Below are 23,174 nucleotides of genomic sequence, written 5' to 3'. Positions count from 1 at the left end.
ACAAAATCACCATCAGTCAAATGCAAAAAGCCGCACTGCTTGGATCTGCACGCATATTACGAAAATACGTTACGACGTCCTAGACCCCTGGGTGGGGCCCGACTAGTAACCAATGCCAAATCCGGCGAAACAACTGGCCGCTGTGATACAATTGTATAATAATAATAATAATAAAGATAAATTGAAACTTTGATCCCCATTATTGGTGAGCAGAATGATTGCCTGCAACACAAAATTATGGTAAAACGAAATGCAGTACATCTGTTTAAAGCATTTTTAAAGTTTAGAAACTCTTATTTAATAATTAAAATAAGAACTAATTGAATATTAAAATGACTTCTGTTTTGCTATTTTCACATCCAGAATGATTTTCTTCATTGTTCACCTAAATTGTGGCTGCTTCTCTTGTTCATTCCAAGTTTTGTAGTAGCATTTCATTTAAAGCAATCTTATTCTTTTCAGAATATGTCTAAAAAGCAGTGTGAAAAATAATCTGAGATGTTTGTTTGGGATATCCCTGGATTACGTAGGAAGATTTTGATAACCAATTAGATCTTAATATTTTCTTAAAATTCTGCTTTCTTGGTGTATTGGTAGCTGCTTATTTGAGTTATCTTTATGGGGATTCTTTTGTCTCTCTGCAGCTGGGATGACAGCAGTTCCGTCAGCAGTGGTATCAGTGATACCATAGATAACCTCAGCACTGATGACATTAATACAAGCTCCTCCATCAGCTCTTATGCCAACACCCCTGCATCGTCACGGAAGAACCTAGAATCCCAGGTAAGGTTTCTCTTAAATTTCAGATACATTCTAATAATGCTGAAGACACTCACTGTCCTAAGAACTAAGTGTGTTTATTTTCTCGTTTGTAACTAAAGAAAATAAATAATTGAAGAATGTCAAGATTGACTTCTAAATACATTTACTAATAGAGCATAGCAACAACAGTTAGAAAATTCTGATGCTTGCTTTGAGGGATGATTTACTCAGAGAGATGGATTAAATAACATGCTAATGTTATTGCTTAATATTGTACAGTATTTATGTGCTTACTTGGCCAGTTGTGTGATACATGGCTGAAAGAGGTGACAAGGGGTTGAGATTAAGAGAGAAGCTATTGAATGTCCTAGCTCTATTGACTTGTTTGTACTGTCACTGGTTCCCTTCATGTGGAGAATATGAAGAGTTATGTCCAGTACTACCCATCTGTCACCAGAGAGAATTGGTTTGTTTCTCTCAGACAACCTCCTTTGGATTCTCAAATCTTTAGAAAAAAATTAGAGACACTTCAGAGCATATTTTGAGAATATTTAGCACTACTTGTATGTCTGAAATCCAATAATATTGTGTTAAATGCTTTAATAAATACATAGTCCTACTCACACAGGCTCTTCATATTTCATACTATTTTTAAATATATTAATTAAGGAATAGAAATATAGTTTTGGTCACCCAAAGGCTCAAGTGTTATTACATTCTCGGAAGAAATGTGAACACTTGCTATTTAATTAAGTTTATTCTGATTTTCTAGACCTGCATGTTGCTACAAGCTAAAAGCAACTTTTGGCAGCTTTTCACCAGTAAATTATATTCTAAGGTTACTTTCGTGTTCATCAAATTTTTATCCAACAGACAACATAGTAAAGAATCCTGAATCAGTTAGACATTTTTAATAATTTTGTACTTCTGAACTATTAACATATAAATTGGGATCATATATATTATGTTTGGTGGGAGTGTGTGCACACACACACATACACATACACACACATATAATTCTTGTTATACACACGCTCTCTCTCTCACACACACACACGCACACACATGCACACACACACACAAGATCTTCTAAACAAGGGTCAAATTGTGTATTCATTCAACAACTGTATAAATATTTTGTTGTTGTTACTTCCTTCTCCCACCCCTTTTTGACTAGAACTAAAAATTACTTTAATAACAGTTCTTGATGTATCATAAATGCAATAAAGTGTTAAATTGCTTTTGTACACCAGTGCAGGAATCGTATTACATAGTCGTGGTTGCATGAAAGAGTTTTGCCTCTGGTTGTAAACTGGGGGTTTTATTGCTTGGGTTTGAAACCGCTAACACTAAATTATAAACCTGTTCTGTGCCCTACTTTGAAGCACCCCACAAAATATGTAATTTGAAAAATGTGAGAGCCATAGCTTGCATTTTTCCCTCCCATAACTATTATTTCATGAGACATGTTGGTGCAGTGGTTAGAGTGCAGAACTGCAGGCTACTTCTGCTGACCCCCAGCTGCCTGCAGTTTGAATCTCATCAGGCTCAAGGTTGACTCAGCTGTGGGTAAAATGAGGACCCAGATTGTTGGGGTCAATATGCTGACTCTGTAACCCGGTTAGAAAAGGCTGTAAAGCACTGTGAAGTGGTATATAAGTCTTAACTGCTATTGTTATTTACAGAAAATTAAAACAATTTGCCCAGAATTCTCAGTTCACCTATCTTAGCAAATGGAAACCAACCCATTGTTTTGATTGTCACACCAATGCAGATGATGAATATGATCTATTGGAAAAATGGCTGACTCACTCTGGCAGGAGAAGTTGTAGGAGAATGTTAGTTCCATGTTAGTCTCTGGTGGCAAAAAATCAGGAGGAGTCTGGCAGCACCTTTTAGAGTACATGTTTTATTAAAAGCTTGTGTCGTTTAATAAAATGTGCTAGCTGAAAATGTGCTGTCAGACTTCTTCATTTATTTTGAGGCACATTTCTTGAGAACAGGACTTTTCATTTACACACTTTTTGCAAGTATTTTCTCCATAATGGTGATCCATTTTTCTTTGTTATTTCCCTGTGTCATCATATTTTTGTATGCATTTTGTTTTGTTTTGAGGACCGCATCTCAAAATTCAGAAAAGTACATCAGCACTGTGAATTCACAGACTAGTTTGAAAAGCACAAATTAGATAAATTCACATCAAATGTGAATTTCTCCTCCATCCAGTTAGTCTTTACAGTATAAATCAAAAGCAATGAGAATAAATAGAAGTAAAAGTAAATAGGAAATATCTGTTTTTTATGTGTGTGTGCCTTTACTATGAACTAAGTTGTCTCATTTCCTGGGAGAATTCAAAAGCTGAAACAAATACACTTTTACGTAGATTTGTGTGTTAAATTAGAAGAATCACAAATATTTTTTTACTAATACCAAGAAAAAATGTAAGTGTATGTGCCTATTATTCAAATGTTAAATTAGATTATTAACCTACACTGTAAAATTATGGTCTATAGCAACAAATTTATTTCAGTTGTTTTCTTTCAGTTGTTCTCTGTTTCTTTTATTGTTTAACTTAGATACTGAGATGCGCCACTTTTAAAATGTGCCTTATGGAGTTTGGGGAATAAAACAACAACCCTGTGTTAAATAGATAGGCTTCCATATGTATAACAGAGTGCTTGCTGTCCTTACCACAGAATAATCTATGTCTGTGAGTAAAATGTATGCTGAGACTTTTTATACTGGATGGAATCCAATTTGATTGCTCCATGAATGGAAGGAGCTGCTCTTTGTAGAACAAGAGCTTCATTCATCAAAGGAACCCTCTATGAGCTTCCTTTCACAGAGTGATTGCATTCGATGCTGACCATTCTGAATTTTCTGCCAAAATATAATTCACATTCTGCATTTAAACCCGCCCCCCCAATTAACTTAAACTAATTGCTACATCTTTGGTAGCACTGTCCATGTTTCTTCCGTTTGCTTAATTTGTATAGTTGTATCATGTGGTTTAGGATGAATGAACAGATTGCCTCCAGTACTTTCATTCCATGAAAGGGTCCACATTCTTGGAAAAGTTGCCCTGTGAATCTTTCTTCAACAGAATTTTAATCCATGGGTGGATATAATTCCTGCCTGGAACGGCTGGGGAAGAGACAGAATGAGTTTTCCAGACTGTTTTGTGCTGCTCAGTGGCATCTCAGATTACATCTCCAAAAGGTGCTTTGGACCAAAAAGGTGCCTTGAAGTGGATAGGGAAGGGGTTAGGGTTAGGGTTAGGATTGCCCTGCTGCTTTAAAGTATTACCAACTAGTGTTGCGTTTATTGTGCTCTCACACCTTCTGAAGCATTTTTGGGGAATGGAATCCAAGACCTTGCAGGGTCTATGACAACTCACCATAATCAATTTGCCATGGCCAACTTGCCACGACCAACTCGTTGGCCCCTGGAAGTTTCACTGCATGACAAGAGTCACACTAATATCGAAGAAATAGTGGGATAACATCATGAAAGAAAAGGTGCCAAAGGAGGGACAAAATGATATGTGAATTTAATTTTTTAAAAAAAAATATTTTAACTATTTTAAATAATTCAGTTGAATTGTTGAATTGTTCCAACAATTTGACCTGTGGCGAATTGGCCATGGCGAGTTGACCATGATGAGTTGGCTGCAGTGAGTTGTCCCATTCGGGACCTTGCATATGACCATCACTGTTTTGGAATCTGAGCGTCACCTTGCGGCTAGATGGGTGACAAATGAAATAAATAAATAAATTCAGTAATTTATTTAATGCATTCATATCCAATCTTCTGTCAAGGACTTCAGAAATATATACATCATATTCCAAACATTGTCTAATGAAGCATTGATGAAGCAAATCTTAGTTTTAATTTAGTTGAACTAACAAGCTGTACTATGTGCTCTCAGCTGTGATTTCCATTGGATCCTCTGTTGCTGATTTTGATTTTGAAGTACCTGCTTCTTGGAGGCAAATCAGATGCAACATGTTGATTAATTTTCAAATAGCTTTTATAGACTGAAAAAGCCACTTTTGGGATGAGTAATTGGAAATGGAGAAGCATAGGCATTTCTGAACCTGCAGCTTCCCTGTTTCAGATCAGATATCCAGTGGGGTTTTTTTCCCTTAGTTTGCTTCCTAGATCCAGGCATATTAATTTACATATTAGTATGTACATTAGACAGATTGGTTTCTAATTATCTTTATTTTATATGAACAATATGATTACTTTTCATTTTTTTCAAATTCAAGGCTTTCGCAGACAAGTAAAGTTAAAATTTCTGTTTGCAACTGTTTAAAATAGGCTAATAATTGTGCATCGTTCTCCATTGAAAATTTTTATCTAGCAGTTTTAGAGAACCTCAGTCCCACCTTGCCTTGCATTTTTAAAAGAGGACTATGTTGAATTGTAAGCAGCCTATCAGTAATCTGCAGAAAAGGTGCAATAATAGTGAACTACATTGTAGTATAATCCTGATAGGGTAGCTTTTTAATATTATCTTCCCTTCCCCACCCTCATAGTTTTGAAGTGAAATTAGCAACATCGGGTGATATTATTATATAATTAGTAGTATTCCATTCTTTCAGTCTCACTCTGATCTCTTTATGTGAAGTATAATATAGGATAATGGGGTGAGATATTTATAAAGTACACTTTCACCCTCAGCTGTCCTCTATAATAAGCTACGCTTGAGGATTGCTTTATAACAATTTCCTAAGCCACTAAACTGTGGGTTCTCCTACCATATGGGGTCTCCTACCCTGGTTGAGGGGACTCTCCCCTTTCTTTCTACCCTTTGGATTAGAACCAGACATGGATGGGAGGGATGGGAATGTGTTGATTTCTCATCTGGGTAAGAGTCAGAGGGGGAGATGGTTATAATAAGTGGAAGGAAACCCTGCCTGTGGAGAGGGTGAGCAGGAGAGGGTGGGAGACTAACCCTAACCCTAATCCTGTCGATGCTGGGAGCTGGTAAACTAAAATGCCTCAGGGTGCCCCAGGACATTGACTGAGAATATTGATGGTTCCTGGATCAGGGAACAGAGGGCCCAGGAAGTAGCTATTGTTTGGGGGTTGAAGATAGACCAAAGTATTATGATGGTGACAGGCATGGAGAAATATGGTGGGAGGCAAGAAATGGGATGTTCTTGGGAACTATAGTATCATGTCTTATAATATAAATGGTACTTAACCTATCACCATAATGGACCCTGTTCAATTTTCATCCAGTATCTCACTTCCCTTTTGGGGGGAAGGTGGTAGACAAAGTGGTGGTGCAACTTTTCAAAATGCAGTAGCTGCATCCTTTTTAGTCAGGATTCAGACCTGAATATGAAAATGGCATTTGTCATGCTTTTGGATGATGTCTGGTATGGGTGAGATGGGGGTAGTGCATCCATCCTTGCCCTTCTTTATCTCTCTGTGGCTTTCAATACCATAGGTCATAGTATCGTTCTGGGTTGGCTGAGAAGACTGGGGGTGGGCAGCAGAGTTTGTGCTAGTTCACATCTTTCCTTCAGTTTGGTTTCACTTGGCAATGATTGGGGAGAAGACGTCCCACCCTTAGCCCCTTCTAAGTAGGGTGCAGCAAGGTTTGGTGCTTTAGATTGGTTCCAGAAGGCCCTCAGGGTTTGGTTATGGTTATGTGACCAAACCTAGGACTCCCATAGAATTGGAGACTCCCATGGATAAATAGCTCCATTGTTGAGGGGGGCATTTTTATTTTCTCTTCACTTTGGTTATATTTTAGGTTTTAGGATATTTGTTGTTACATATTTTATATATTTGTATTCACTGTTATTATTTGTTTATATATATACTGTTGTGTGCTACCCAGAGTCACCTTCAGGGAGATGGATGGCTGCATAAATTTGATTAATAAATGAATAAGAGAACAATGGTTTCCATATTTTTCCATCACAAAATATTTTACAAAGTTTTAATCACTTAGCAATTCTAGGTCTTGCAACTGGGAATCGAGCTGTGCAATCATGGATAGATATTAACTGAGAGATTTCTTGTTTTCTATGCTGTTATATGTTCTATCTCAGGAAAACATATGGAGGAGAAAACAGAAAACAGAAGTGTGGCTCTGGCATTTTTTCTTTAACTCACTGCTTCTCTTGCCACTCTTGACACTGAGTTCTCTCTTTAGCTACAATAGAAGGAAGTCTGGGCAAAATGTTATTTGAATATGTTGACTGTTATCTTTGATTCAACTAAGGCTGGAGATATCCATTTATACAGGCCAATGTATAATGGACCAACTACTTACTAGGCATACAGAGAATCAGGCAAAATATAGGAAATCCTAATTCTAGATGCTTCTTTGGAAAAGTGTAAAAAAATATCCCACACATTCTAATATTCTGCTTTGAATATTAGAACTAAATGACCCAAAGTGGTGGATCTATATCAGTAACGGTTTCCTCTTATCTTTGCTACCGTTTTGGAACAAGGAACGTGCGCGGCGCTTCTGCACATGCACAAAGTGTCCGTGATGGCGTCTGGGCAGGTAGGCGGAGCCTCCCGCCACCGCTACAAGTTCACTCGAACCGAGACAAACTGGCAGAATACCACCTCTGCTCTATATGTTTTTGACAATGCCATAGAAACCTGTCCATGGACAGACAGAGAACTTTGCCTGGAAAATAGCAAGAATGACATCATATCCCCTTCCTTTTCTTTTTATTGTGAAAGTTTGTTTTACTTGATTTTTAATCTCACAGTATTCTCACACTTTCCCCATTATGGTTCCTTTAAACTCTGAGACAGAATTTTTAGATGCATTTTTAAGATGGTTTTTTTTTAAATTGCATCCAAATGTGACTGTGTACTACTTTTAAGGTAAGTAATACAGTATTACAGTAAAGTCATGGTTGTCAGGTCACTTGGAGAAACAGTTTTGTAAAATATTTTTTTTAAGATGCTGCTTTTTTATTTATATCGACTTTAGATCCCAGAATCTTTCTTAACAGGTATATGAATTTTGGAAATAATGTCCACTACCTAGATAAGATCAGGCTTGAAGAAAACTGAAATCTATTTTCCCTCCTTTAAAAAAAAAGACATTGCTCTCCCTGCTAATAATTGCAGAAAATGCCTCCGTTCACATTTGTGGTTTATAAGTAAACTATAAAGATTTGAAGACTCAGCACAATCCTGGATTTAAAATTGGTGGAGCATTTACCATTTGAAGAATTAAACCACGTCACTTTCATTTCTGTCTTTATATTTGGTGCTTGATTATTCAGTATTTCGCACTTTGAAACCTGTGAATTTCATAAATGTCTAAATCCATGAACGTTCAAAGGTTTTACTTATTTGTATTTAAGAAGGACGCAGAACCAGACCAGAAAGAAAAAAATGCAGAGAATGGATCTCTCATTACATTTTTAGGGGGGCTCCCATATGGGTAGCATGCTCACAGAGTTTTCCAATCAATTCTGGCATTGGTCTCCATGTCAGTAATTTGAATTGCAAATGATTTCAGATAGTTCATAAAGGCAGTACAACTGGAACAAAGAGGGTGAATGCAGAATACATCCCAGCTCATTGTCTCTTGTGTAATCATCATGAGAAAGGAGAAAATGGCATGCTACTATATTTGAAGGGCCCTAATCACTCACGTAAATTCAAAGTGATAAATTTAATTATGAATAAATAAGTAACCTTTGTGGATGAAGTTCAGCGAGATGGGAGTAAGTGAATCATCGTCACTTCTAAACATTTCTCACTTCAGTTGATGATGAAGTTTGTGCAAGGCTGAAACAGAAAGCCTCCTTTATCTTTGGTGTTACAAAAAGCTGCCTCTTCATGCTCCACAGATCAAATTGCCAGCAAAGAGATAGGGTAGGCAGAACAAAGGAAAAGCTCACAACACATATTTGAAGTGAATGAGTTTGTGCTTTGCAATGAAAGGTATTGTGCAAAATAACAGGGACAAGGAAGCTGCACAATATATATTATATATACATCTTGAATCTTGTTTTATTGTTTTATGAAATGTTGAATGGTTTGCATTTTGTTTGCTTTTTTTTTACTTAAGCGTATTAGAAATGTAAAATAGATTCCTTAATTTTCTGTTTGTAGATCAGTATCTTATTCTTATTTTTTTTTAAAAAAGAAAAAATTAAAAGCCAGAACTCTTATCTATAGGGATCACTAAAATGTTGAAATATTATCTATCCTTCTACCTGGGAGGAAGAAAAGTTTGCAGTGCAAGTTGATTCATTTCTGTTTTCCAACAGACCGACACTGAAAAGCATTTCCAAGTGGAGCGGAATTCCTTGTGGTCTGGTGATGAAATAAAAAAATCAGATGGAGGCTCAGACAGTGGTGTAAAAATGGAGCCTGGATCTAAATGGAGAAGGAATCCCTCTGATGTGTCTGATGAATCCGATAAAAGCACTTCTGGAAGGAAGAACATCGTCATTTCACAGACAGGATCCTGGAGACGGGGCATGTCGGCTCAAGTTGGTATTACCACACCGAGGATGAAAACGGCAGCCACCTCAGGAACTTTGAAGACAGCTGGAACAGGTGAGGAATGCACGGCCAAAAGCCATGCAGTGCAGGCCAAGAATGTTTGCTGTTAGTATTATTTTTTTTTAAAAAAAGAATTCCTCTGCCAGGATTTTAACTGCATTTTGATCTGTGGTCCTTTTTGATGGTGAATATAGCAATAAATCTGTTTCTCTGGTTGTCTTTGCCAAATTAAAGGGATACTGATAACTGAGATTTGATCAGGAAAAGGCATTTGCTTGCATGAATGATAGTGTTAATCAATAGGGTTTGCAATTTATATAAATCTAAAAGATACCTACAGAACGTTTAATAAGAGCTAGTTTCTCCATTGGTTTTCAATCCACCCTTAACTTGGAAATCTGTCTAAGGCTGTGTATTTTGAACAAGAGATTTTTGCTACAACTAAATTATACCACAGTTTACCCTGAAGGTTTTCTGGAGGAGAGAGACTATTTTTACTTCCTTTTATTCTCATTTCTAATTGTACATAATTAAGTAGCAATATCCCTCATCAGCACTCAAAATGCTAGATCTTTACACTACAATCTGCTAGACATCATAGCAGCTCAAAGGAAGTAAGGAGGATAATATAGGTAGTCCTCATGTTATGATGGCAACTGGAACCAGAATTTCCAGTGCTGAGTGAGGGTGGTGTCATGTGACTGCATCACTTAGGGACACCAGTCCCAGCTGACCTAGTTGCTATCATAACCCCAGGGTTGCATAGGCTGTTAGGTAGGAAGAAGCAGCAGTCCCTAGCCAGCAGTCTACTGGGACAAGAGAGTACTGCAGTCAAGAGTTACAGAGTGTGAGGGTGCCATGGGCGGGTGTAAATTTAAAATGGCCTGCTCAGACTAAAATTTTAATTTTTAAATTAAATCTTCTTAAAACATCTTTAATTCAGACAAATAATTTCCTGAGCCCATGTGGCTACCATGTGAACTCAAAAGTAAGAACTGTTAACCAGTAAAACTGATTTCCCCTTCAAGTGGCACATTCACTTTTACTGGAGTGTTTCAAGCTTTTAGCCAACTGAAGACTTTTATATCACTCCTGAGTCTTCTTTTCTCATTCTCTTTCAATGCTAGTTACATAAATATTTTGTTCTATTGTATGAAAAGCTACATTGATGTTGCCTATATCAAGCATATTCAACTACCATAGGGTAGAGGTATCTCAAATGCTAGTTCTAGCTAACAATGTAGTTGTTCATGTAATAGAACAAAACAGTTGTAACTTTACATTTTTAGACTTAAATAGAGACATGGTGGCTCAGTGGTAAGACATTAAGCTTGTCGATCAGAAAGGTTGGCAGTTCGGTGGTTCGAATTCCTAGTGCCCCATAACAGAGTGAGCTCCCATTACTTGTCCCAGCTTCTGCGAACAGCAGTTTGAAAGCATGTAAAAATGCAAGTAGAAAAATAGGAACCACCTTTAGTGGGAAGGTAACTGCATTCCATGTGCCTTAGTGTTTAGTCATGCTGGCCACATAACCACAGAGAGGTTTTTGGACAATGCTGGCTCTTTGGCTTTGAAACAAAGATGAGCACCGCCCCCTAGAGTAGGGAACGACTAGCACATATGTGTGAGGAGAACTTTTACCTTTAGACTTAAATAGCATATTAAGTATTTTCTCCTGGTGCTCAAATATATTAATAATTTACAAATAACTTAAAAATATTAAAATGTTTCTGCGTAATATTTGAAACCGTTCAATATTTAAAATTGTTTTCTTTCTCCTTTTTTTTTTAAAGGGAAAACCGATGATGCCAAGGTTTCAGAAAAGGGCAGAATTTCTCCCAAATCTGGAAACATTAAACGTTCCCCTTCAGATGCTGGGAGGAGCAGTGGGGATGAATCAAAAAAGTCTTCCGCCAATAACTGTAGAACGGCTACGACTAATACAAACATGTTTGGATTTAAAAAGCAGAGTGGGTCAGCTGTAGGTGTGACCATGATTACAGCTAGTGGAGCAACTATTACTAGTAGAGCTGCTACTCTGGGCAAAATACCCAAGTCATCTGGACTCATCGGAAGATCTACTGGCCGGAAGACTAGTGTTGATGGTTCACAAAATCAGGATGACGGCTATTTAGCCATTTCTACCCGAACCAATCTTCAGTATCGGAGTCTACCCCGCCCCAGCAAATCCAGCAGCAGAAGTGGAGCTGGCAATAGATCTAGCACCAGCAGCATAGACTCCAACATAAGCAGCAAGTCTGCAGGTTTGCCTGTTCCTAAAATAAGAGAACCAACAAAAGTTGCCCTTGGGAGCTCTCTGCCAGGATTAATAAATCAGACTGATAAAGAGAAAGGGATATCCTCAGATAATGAAAGTGTGGTCTCTTGTAACTCTGTTAAAGCAAATCCATCACCTCAGACAATGTCCAGTGCATCCCAGAATACTCACCAGCAAGGAGTAAAGTACCCAGACGTGGCCTCTCCTACACTGCGCAGGTAATTATAGTTTTTTTTCATTTGAATTGTTTTATTTCAAAGATGTGAAGAAACATTCTGGAAGTTATCCTTGATGATTTTAGGTCTAGAATAGATATCCTTTTATTAGATAGATAGATGATTAGATAGATAGATAGATAGATAGATAGATAGATAGATAGATAGATAGATGATAGATAGATAGATACATAGATAGATAGATAGATAGATAGATAAAGAATTAATTAATTAATTAATTAATTCTTTATTGGCCAAGTGTGATTGGACACAAAAGGAATTTATCAATAAAGTTCTGTAGTTGCACCATAATAAATGAAGAGCATCCAGTTATTCTAGTTTATCTGTTCCAAAAACGATTGGCTAGGAATATAATGGGCAGACAAAGGTCTATTGTTATATATTTTCTCATTCCTACCTATAAGTGTAGTAGAGATATTAAGGAATGTTACTGAAATTGAGTTTCCTAGTGAGGACTGTATGTGCTGTTTAGGTAAATACAGTACATTGCCTTCTCTTAAAGGGCGATTACAGCTTCTCCAGCACAATATAGGATACTTAATAAACATTATGACCATTGCAGTCACGTTCTGTAAAATAAATACAGGTAGTCCATGCTTAACAATGGTAACTATGACTGGCAATTTTGAACAGTTGCTAAACAGATGGTCATCAAGCAAGGACTTACCTGTACCACTAATATGTGACTAAATGAGCATTTGTCTAATTATCTTAGTAAAATCAAAATAAAATTTAGCTAATATGGGAAGAAAATCTTGTAAGTGCCTTTTGGTTGTTTCTGCTTGTACTGACCACCTAAAAATGTGAAGAAAGCAAATGCAAGAAAGAAAAAATGTCACATGTTATTCAGGACCAGAGGTGTTATTCAGATGGTTCAGATCAGTTCAGGTGAACCGGTCATGGACACCTGCGGGTGGACCCGCGTGGGCCCACCACCCCACTCCAACTCTATGCTGTCCTATTTACCCACGTTTTTTAAGCCACGTGCATGCATGCAAGCTGTGTGCGCAAAAAAAAGTGCATGCACAGAAGGGACATGTGCTCATGAAGCATGGTGCATGGCAAACTTACGTGAAACCTACTATGTTTAGGATGCCAAAATACTACCACAATTGGACTAAAATTTAGCACAGTATGTCTCTCCTCGCTGTAAAGAGATATGTTCACAGTAGAAGAAATTAATTTATAACATTAAGGATATTAAGGATATTTTTTTCATCTATGCTAGAACTTCTTTGTCTCTCAGCCCAACCCACCCTATGCAGGGAACATAGGAATAGGGGGCTTTGTTGGATATGGTCACCTCCTTGAGTGGTTTGCAAATATAATAAAAGTGGCATACAAATAAATAAATACAAATAAATAAATAAATAATCCATATATCTGACTTCCTTTTCTTCTTCTTCAGACTTTTTGGTGGAAAGCCAAATAAACAACCTCCCATAACAACAGCAGAAAGCATGAAAAATTCAGTAGTCATCTCCAACCCACATGCAACCATGAACCAACAAGGAAATCCAGAATCTCCTTCTGGCAGCGGCATATTGAGCAGTGGTGGTAGTAGCCCTCTTTATTGTAAAAATACAGACACAAATCAATCTCCATTGGCATCTAGTCCCAGTTCAGCTCACTCGGCTCCCTCCAACAGCTTGACCTGGGGTACTAACCCCAGTAGTTCTTCTGCTGTCAGCAAGGATGGGATTGGATACCAGTCTGTCAGCAGCCTGCACACCAGTTGTGAATCCATTGATATTTCTCTCAGCAGTGGAAGTGGGCTGAACCACAATTCTTCCAGTGGCTTGATTGCAGCTCCTAAGGATGACTCAGTGCCTCCCTTTGTTAGAACCAACAGCGTTAAGACAAACTTGTCAGAAAGGTGAGAAAATTTCAAAAGATACCAATATTTTCCCTGGTCCCAGTTATTGTTTGTGGTTTATATATTAAGGAACTAACTGCTAAAGGCTTTTTATAGTTTTCACAACTTCTTAAAGATAGAAATCTGTGATAATTATTCAAATTTATTTTTCTCTTTGGTATATACAGTTGTCTTACTTTTGTTAAATAACAGTCAAATTGAAGTCTATATCATTTGGTCTCTCTATTTCTGGAAATTTCAAATAACAAAGGACTTCCGGCGATTGTAATATAAAAATATATAACCACAACTTGATAAAGTGCCCCACTGGCAACTTTGATTTCTTTTAGCATAAACTGAAGAAATTAACAAGTATGGCATAAATATTATGCCAAATTGTGTGTGAGTGTGCAAAGAGAGAGAGAGAATTGTATATATATAGTATAATGTGGTATAGTTTCTATTTTATGGATGTTTTTACTGATAAAGAGGAATATTTGTAGCTCAGGGTTGAAAGGGGTCCTTGGTGCTCTCTGAATTTGGTTGTTTTCTTGTAGACATAATAACATCATCTGGTATTAGCAAAGAGTGAAGTTTATATTGTGGTGGCTTGCCCTATCAGTATTGGTGGGAGTGGTCTTGAAAATTCTTTGGCTGGGTTGTTTAATGTTAGCGTGTTCAGCAATTCCTTGATTGGGATATTGTTTACTTTTTGATTGTTGATCTGATGTTAATTTTTGTGTTAAACTATGCTCATATAGATGTTGATTGCTGATAAGCAGATTTTTTATTTTTTTGTTCACTTTTTGGCAAGTTGATTGCCTCTTTTACATAGAGAGTTTAGAGTTTAGAGTAATTTATTTATATGCCGCCCTTTTCCCTGGGGGGACTCAGGGCGGCTTACAACTCGAAAAGGGAGGGAAACAAACAATTGACACATAAGACAATACATCATTAAAAGCACGACATTCATACTATTCGGGTGGGTTACAGTCTTTAATCCCAGGCCTGACGGGATAGCCAGTTTTTAAGGGCTGTGTGGAAGGTCTGGAGGGTGGTGAGGATACGAATCTCCACGGGGAGATCGTTCCATAGGGTCGGAGCTGCCACCGAGAAGGCTCTCCTCCGCGTAGTTGCCAGTCGACATTGACCGGCAGATGGAACTCGGAGGAGGCCTAATCTATGGGATCTAATTGGTCGGGTGGAGGTAATTGGCAGTAGGCGGTCTCTCAAGTACCCAGATCCACTACCATGAAGGGCTTTGAAGGTGATAAGTAGCACCTTGAAGCGTACCCGGAGATCGACCGGAAGCCAGTGCAGCTCGCGGAGGATAGGTGTTATGTGGGTGAAGCGAGGTGCACCCACAATCGCTCGCGCGGCCGCATTCTGGACTAGCTGAAGTCGCCGGATACTCTTCAAGGGCAGCCCCATGTAGAGCACATTGCAGTACTCCAGCCTAGAGGTCACAAGGGCACGAGTGACTGTTGTGAGAGCCTCCCGGTTCAGGTAGGGGCACAACTGGTGCACCAGGCGAACCTGGGCAAATGCCCCCCTGGTCACAGCTGACAGATGGTGTTCAAAAGTCAGCTGTGGGTCCAGGAGGACTCCCAAGTTGCGGACCCTGTCTGAGGGGCGTAATATTTGACCCCCCAGCCTGAGAGATGGAATACTTGCCAAATTAGTGGGAGGGAAACACAACAGCAACTCGGTCTTATCTGGGTTGAGCACAAGCTTGTTAGCCCTCATCCAGTCCCTAACAGCTTCAAGGCCCTGGTTCATCACGTCCACCGCTTCATTGAGTTGGCACGGGGCGGACAGATACAACTGAGTATCGTCCGCATACTGGTGGTATTTTATCCCGTGCCGCCGAATGATCTCGCCCAGCGGTTTCATGTATATGTTAAAAAGTAGGGGGGACAAGACCGAACCCTGTGGCACCCCATATGTTAGGGGCCTAGGGGTCGATCTCTGTCCTCCAACTAACACCAACTGCGACCTGTCCGAGAGGTAAGAGGAGAACCACTGCAAAACAGTGCCTCCCACCCCCACCTCCCGCAGTCGTCGCAGAAGGATACCATGGTCGATGGTATCGAAAGCCGCTGAGAGGTCAAGGAGAACCAGGATGGAGGCATGGCCTCCGTCCCTGGCTCTCCAGAGGTCATCGATCAATGCGACCAAAGCGGTTTCTGTGCTGTAGCCAGGCCTGAAGCCAGACTGGAATAGGTCCAGGTAACTAGCTTCCTCCAAGGACCGCTGGAGCTGAAAGGCCACCACCTTTAGTATGTAGATGTTGTTAATGTCTATGTATCTGTTGATGGCACATTTGTCAGAGTGTCTTTTGAAAAACTCTGAAAACTCTTTAATTTCACAAAATATCAACAGACTCACCCATAGTTTCAACTAGGAAACTGATCATCCTATACCAACCCTAATTCAAAAGTGCTAGGAATTTCTGGAAGCCTGGCAATCTGACAAATGGGCCATCAATAGACACAGAGACATAAATAACATCTACATACTGTGTGAAAGAGACAATCAACAAGCCAAAAGGAACAAAAAGACCCAAACACCTCCCCACCAGCATTAGATTAACATCAAGATTAACATCAGACCATCAGTCAAGAAGGAAACAATATCCCAATCAAGGAACTGCCAAATTAGTTTGGCTAATGATGTGTCTGTAAGAAAACAACCAAGTTCAAATGTTTTTACTGTTTTAATGTTTTTTTAATTATTTGTTTATTTTAAAATTTGAGAATTTTAAGCCACTTATTATAGTCACTGGATTGAGTGGCTATAGAAATTGAATAAATAAATAAATTATAAAGAACATGCTTTACGTTAAGCCACAATTTAAGGCAGGCTTCATATCTAGCTTGTATGTCAGCCAATTGTGTTTCCTTGACTGCTTCTTTTTAGATTTCAGCCAGGATCATATAAACATATTAAATATTTTACGAATAGTCCTTGTTTTACCTAATTGAGCTCAGAATTATGGTTGTAAATTGTTATGGTGATAAATCAAGGCACCCATGTGATCAGAAGTAATTTTCAAGACTTAAAATGACAGTCATTAAGCAAACACAGTGGACATTAAGTAATCTTCCCCACCCTCCCGAAAACGAGGTAAAATGCCAGAAACACGTGACTGCAGACTGCATAAAACTGACCTGCCGGTCATGTGAACATATGTCCTCAGGGTGGCCATTTTCTTTGGCCTGGTCTTTAAGGCTTTTCAGACCAAAAAGCTCCTTTTCTGTGTCTGTCATAACTTTGGTCATAAAACAACCAGTTGTTTAAGCGAGGATTACCTGTAGTTGAAATCAATTTGTAGTACAAGAATGAGTACCATATAGCCCTTTAGCTATTGCTATGAATGAATTAGCCTATTTCTAGGAAAATGAACAATTGGAAGAGTCATCTTAGTCCATCTCTGCATAGGAACAGAGAAAACCTAATGGCAAGAAGACCCAGGACTGTAGCTCTTCCTGAATTGTTTTGGATGCAGCCTGACTTTGCTAAATCACTTAGGCCACGGGTGTCAAACTTGCGACAACATGTGATGTATTGTGACTTTTTCCTCTTCACTAAACCAGGGATGGCTGTGGCCAATGTGTGACGTATCTGGCCCGTGGGCCATGAGTTGGACACCTCTGACTTAGGCAGTTCCTGGAATCTTTTAACGATCTATGGCTTCGCAACATAAAACAACTGTTATCAACCTGTGAATGGATTCTTTTTTTTTTCTAACAGCTTTCCCTTTCTTCCCTTTGTGCTAATCTTCCTCTCTCTCTCTTTTGTTGTTGTTTTGTTTTTCTGTCTTGTTGAACTTCTTCTAGCCCTCTCTCTTCCCCTGCTGCTAGTCCCAAATTCTGCAGAAATACTTTACCCAGGAGGCAGGACAGGTAATGCTGTCTTTCATAGGGCAGTGGAATACATAAGATCCAGGAGGGTTCATTGTGACGCTTAAGAAGCCAAAGTGTATTGTGCAAGACTGTGCTCAGTGGAGAGTGTGTGTATATTTCACTGGGCTGTGTTGAACTGTCACTCAAAGACATGCCAGTGAGAGTATATTTAACAGCAGCAATGACCCAGTTTATTCTGGAGAACCATGTGGACAAATGTAATGTTTTTTTTAAGAATGCAAACTTAAGGATCTTACAAAGTTCTGTGTTTTTTTACTGGAAGATTAAACTCTCACTAGCATTTCTGCATTCTGGTGGCATGCCGCTTTCCCTCATGTTTTCAGTTGTTTCACCTTTTGTCTTGGTTTCCATCCCCAACTCTTCTGTTGTGGCTGAAATTAGTCCCTGTAATAAGTTGCTTACATCAGTGTCAATTTTGGAAATTTTTGGCTCTTTTGGTATTTTGTTCTGTGTACTTTCTTGTAAGAATGAACGTATGGAAACAATGTGCAGCAAAGCACACTGGAAATGTTATTGCTACCATTAGATGTTTAGAAATTAATTATAATGGTAGAATCAATATAATTATCTATATTTCCTGCACTAAAACCTTGCAGTCAATACTCTTCTTTACTAAGTTTCAGAACTTATTATTATTAGAGATATTTAATTGTTTAATAAATGACATAATTAAATGATTTCCAGAAAGGTGATTGTTACTCTATTAGAGCTAGAATAGCAAAAAACTTGTGGGAGCTTAAATATAAATTTATGTTTTTAGGCATAACCTCTTGTAGACTGTGACTCATTTCATTTGATGCATCATTTCAGGATTCACTTTAGAGTATCTAGTTTATCTTATTTATTTAAACGTTTTGGAACCACCCATCTCCATTACAAAGGGAATCTAGTTATGTGATCAATCTATTATTTGTTCCCTCATTAAACTAAAAAGTATTTGTACTGTTGGCAGATATTATTCAGAACAAGGCTTTTGAACATTTATAAACCTAGCTTGCAGAAGTTGTGTTTTTGAAAGAGGGTCAGGTGTGATTTGAATATAGCTTATTTCAATGCTAAGCTTATTTCCTGAAAGCAAATAATAAATAATCCTACTCATAGACGCCTCTGGTTCATGCAACTAATATCTACTTTTTACCCTTCAAAAGGTTGCAGATTGTATTATTAATTCCAATCTGATGCTGGGTGGGGAATCTTGTTTGAGAGTTGAGAGATAGTGTTGTATTTTTTGTGTATTTTTAAAGGAAATTTTTCAACATTGTCATAGGGATGACCAGTCTACATTTACTGAGAAAAGTTCATCTGAAATATGTACATATTAAGAACAGAAAGTGTCCCAGTTACTTTTATGGTAGAGAAATGGCCAGTCCAACTTCCAAATGAGCTTGAAAAGTTGCATTAAAATAAGTATTTAGAACGTTCAAAATTCTAAGTCCTCCAGATATGTTAGGCTTGCCACTTTCCTAAATTTCCATCTGAAAAGTTCCAAATTGGAGAAGGTTGAATTGAGATATGAGATCTCAGTCTTGGGTTTGAGTTCATCTAGCATGGTCCCGTTTGCATGTCCTGTGTAACAGAGTCTAAATCTGGTTAGGTTTTTGCATGTTGGTTTGACAGGGGCTTTTGTCTCTCTTTTTTCAGTGCTAAGACAGAGTTGTTTATTAGTGTTCTTTTTTTTCAAACTGACCTTTAATTCCCTTTTTGCTCTTCTCTGAAGTTCTTTCTCTTTTAACTTTTCTACAGCGACCCACATCTTGATAGGAACACTTTGCCTAAGAAAGGACTCAGGTATTGGTGTTTCCGTATAGCATAAGTAGTTTTCCATGTGGTTTGGGGAAATTTTTTTTTCTTTTGCCTGTGTGTCTTCCGTGTCTTTAGCGCTGGTGGTGGTCTCTGCTTTGCAGTGAGTGGCTGCAGTCTCTTTCTCCCTGTCTTCCATCCCCCTCTCACCCCCCAAGCCATGTCCTCTTGAAGCAGGTCATTATTCTGTCTTCTCACCTACATGCTTCTTTTCATAGCTTCTCAGCTTGAGCAGGATTTGTAACTATAGCTGGCTGGCTTTTCAAAAACCAACTCACCAAGCTTGACTTGCAAGCAATAATTTGCAGCTTTTATGACTGAAATAGCAACTGGATGATGTTATTCTCACAGTGTTAACTTCTGAAATGCAGATCAAGAAGAACTGAGAAGTCATTAAAAGTGCAGGCTTTGCTATACGACAACCGACAACCGAAGCAGTAATTGTGCTTAGGAAAAAAAAGATGTTGAATTAATGATTAAAAATTATATTATGTATTATAAGCAATTTGACATAAAAAAATTAGACTGAAAAAGGATGCTCTCTTCTTTCAATGAAAACTTAACAACTTTACTCCATTTATTAACCTGATATATAAACTTTATTGTCATTGTACGTATATACACAGTATATACATACAACGAAATTCACATGACACCCAGAGACCAGGGTAGAATTAGTTTAGACATGAAAGTCTAAACTAATTCCACAGATATTGTCTGTTCAATTTTAGACTAGATTGTGCTGCTGCTTTTTTACAATCACTGTCCTGATGGCTTTAAATTACAGCTGCAATTTATTCTGTGCTATAAACACCCTGTTATTTGCAGTATCTTTGATTGTCTCACTGAGCTCAATGCTAGAAGTGCTGTGTAAAATACGGGAGGGTTAAGATTGAATAAGTTAATTGGTTTGTAATATCTTTTCCACCTATCCAATGTCTCCAATTATTAATGAATACTGTTTTTTAAGCTTGAAACATATAAATGTCAAGGAGGTAGGTATCTGTAGTTTGTTCATTTGCATATTCCTCTAATGTTTGTGTGCCTTTTTATGGATCCAGTTTCTCAATACACGTGAATAACTTTTAACATCAGAAATCTTAACAGCAAAATCTAGCTTTTTAGTGCCAAGTACAAATTAACATCACTAGATCACTCTGAAAAATGTGAATTAAATATTGAAATTCCTACCAAAGCTATGCATAAAATATAACTGCTTGTAGTTTAAATGAGGTGTTTTAAAGAATATATTCGCTTACTGGCAGTGCTTATTTTATTTTTATTGCTGGCAAGAAGGAAAAAATCAACACCTCTCACATTACATATTAATTTCAGTCTTCATCAGACTGATATTCTGATTGGGTATAATTGTGTATAAGCTCATATATAAGCCAGCTGTAGATAAACCAGCCTTTGAAATTTTCATATGTTTAGTTTTCATTATTGGCTGATTTCATGGCTAGTGCATTTTTCATTGTATTTTGCTTAAAAATTAGAACTTATCCACAAGTATATACTGAATGTAGGTATGTTAAAAAGCTGAAGAAAAATGCTCACAAATAAGCCTAACCAATTTTTCAGGTGTATCTTGACACCTAAAATTCTTGGCTTACCCTTGAGTATATGGTACATATATGGAGTGCAAAAAGTGGAGTCAGTCAGTTAAGTCATTATCAAATGATGGTAATCATATGAACCAAAAATTTACACAATCTATAGGCACACATATATCTCCTTTTGCTAGATCTTCAGGTTTGATTCTTGCAATTCAGTTTTGAGCTTTCGAGCAGCAATATTTTAAGGACCTAATTTTAGCTTTTCTCCCATCACCTTTGTACAAGCCAATAACCTCCATGTATTTGTATACATATATTTATGTAGAACCAACTCTAAAAATTAGTATGTAGTGGCAGTAGTGGCTGTTGGCCTTGTTGAATATGATCATTGGAAGTTGTTTAAACATAACTAGGGGTCATCAATTTTAAGATGTTCATAAGTATCTTCTCAGATAAGGAATAATTAACTGGCTTTAAATCACACATTAGATTTCATGGTATCTTGCATAGACATATTATGAATGGCTATTTACAAGCCAGGAGGAATTGCAAGCGATCAGATAAATCCATAATGTTCCTATTCATGGGTAACAGATATTGGTAACAGCTGCCCATATTAAAGCATTTCTTTGAATTTGACATTCAGAGGAATCTACTTAAATCCATACTTAATCATGCTTAAATCATCCTACTTTAATCATGATACAAACTGATGTGTCCCAAATTTAAAACGTTTATAAATATAAGATGAAAATTTTCAACTAGGCTAATTCTACTAACAAGAAAAGGTGTGTTCTGGCAGGGAAAAGACTTCTTTTCAGCTTTGCTATTTTCTCTAAAATACTTTTGTAGTTTTGTCAAGCAAGATATTTCTGAGCAAAAGCTAAACCTGGTTGTGATTTGTGCAGGTATACACCATCATCACAACTTCGCAATCAAGAGGATGCAAAAGAATGGCTGCGTTCACATTCTGCTGGAGGTCTTCAGGACACTGTTGTCAATTCTCCATTTTCTTCTGGTTCCAGCATCACATCACCATCTGGGACTAGATTTAACTTCTCCCAGCTTGGTGAGTAAACTTTTATGATTTCTTTCAACTGTGAAATGTACAGCTTGTTCAAAAAAAATGTAAATTTAATTGGAGATTGATACTGATAAGCTAGCATGTGTTGATATAGCATGCCAGTTGAAACATACCAAACCAGTATTGTCATTATGCACCTACTTTTCTAATTTATAACTTAGCATTTTGGAGTGTCAGAGGAGTTTGCTTTTGCATAAACATTTCTTTCAGATTTTTAGAACCATGCAAGTTTTATGTTACATCTGAAAAATTATTCATTATTATCACTAATCTGGTTTTAATTGGTTATATAATTGGGTTTTTTTAAGAAACAATAATTTGCTTTATTTAATCTTCACTATGAATGAACATACAGCTTAAGATCTAAGATAGTTTGGCAGCCACTACATAACGACTTACCTTGATAGAGTCATAAGAATAATAGTTGCTAGGTTAGTACAAAGCCTCAAAGAGATTCTTTGTTTTTATCAAAGCTTCAGTGAACTGCCCTTTTGATTTGATTTGATTTTTGATTTTATTAATATTTGTAGGCCGCCCTTTTCCCTGAGGGGACTCAGGGCGGCTCACATAAAATCAGGGAGGGGGAATAACAAAACAATGACAAAGACACATATAATAAAAGTAATAAGCAACATACATTCATCATTCGGGAGGGGCGGCTATCCTTGTCCCCAGGCCTGACGGGCTAGCCAGTTCTTAAGGGCTGTGCGGAAGGCCTGGACGGTGGCGAGGGTACGAATCTCCACGGGGAGCTCGTTCCAAAGGGTCGGGGCAACTACTGAGAAGGCCCTCCTCCTTGTGGTTGCCAGCCGGCACTGGCTGGCCGATGGAATACGGAGGAGGCCCAACCTGTGAGATCTAATTGATGCACACCTTGCTTCTAGAGGTTGTGGGTTGTCATATCACACTGAATTGACTGTTTCAATAGAAGACATTGCCATCAAAGCAAAACAGCCAAGTGAAATAAAATGACTCACTTCAGTGCTTCCCATTGGAGTATCTTGCTTTTCTGAATCTGGGCAACATTTTAAAGTGAATTCCTCCAGTGATCAAAATTAACTCTTTGTGAAGCAAAACAGTGCAAATTTTGCATAGCCTTAACTATTAACTAAGTAAGTTTGACCAGGAGCCAAAAATCAGATCAGAAGATGAATAGTTGAAAATGTATA

At 37.9% G+C, this 23,174-nt stretch overlaps 1 protein-coding gene across 7 annotated transcripts in view; it reads left to right on the top strand.

Annotated features, from left to right (window-relative positions):
• NAV2 (neuron navigator 2) overlaps positions 1 to 23,174 on the top strand; it is a 253,203-nt gene that overhangs the window by 183,569 nt on the left and 46,460 nt on the right. For 5 of the 7 annotated variants that reach the window (XM_032224985.1, XM_032224976.1, XM_032224995.1 and 2 more), the window contains 6 exons: positions 645 to 783; positions 9,033 to 9,324; positions 11,064 to 11,766; positions 13,193 to 13,660; positions 19,309 to 19,353; positions 21,830 to 21,990. In XM_032224985.1, the coding sequence (XP_032080876.1) occupies positions 645 to 783; positions 9,033 to 9,324; positions 11,064 to 11,766; positions 13,193 to 13,660; positions 19,309 to 19,353; positions 21,830 to 21,990 (1,808 nt within the window). The remainder of the gene's footprint in view (positions 1 to 644; positions 784 to 9,032; positions 9,325 to 11,063; positions 11,767 to 13,192; positions 13,661 to 19,308; positions 19,354 to 21,829; positions 21,991 to 23,174) is intronic. The other 2 variants (XM_032225004.1, XM_032225011.1) reach the window with 1 other exon arrangement.

The sequence above is a fragment of the Thamnophis elegans genome, chromosome 1 (assembly GCF_009769535.1).
Source record: "Thamnophis elegans isolate rThaEle1 chromosome 1, rThaEle1.pri, whole genome shotgun sequence".
NCBI classification, from domain to species: domain Eukaryota; kingdom Metazoa; phylum Chordata; class Lepidosauria; order Squamata; family Colubridae; genus Thamnophis; species Thamnophis elegans.
This window is presented reverse-complemented; position numbering and strand designations above follow the sequence as displayed.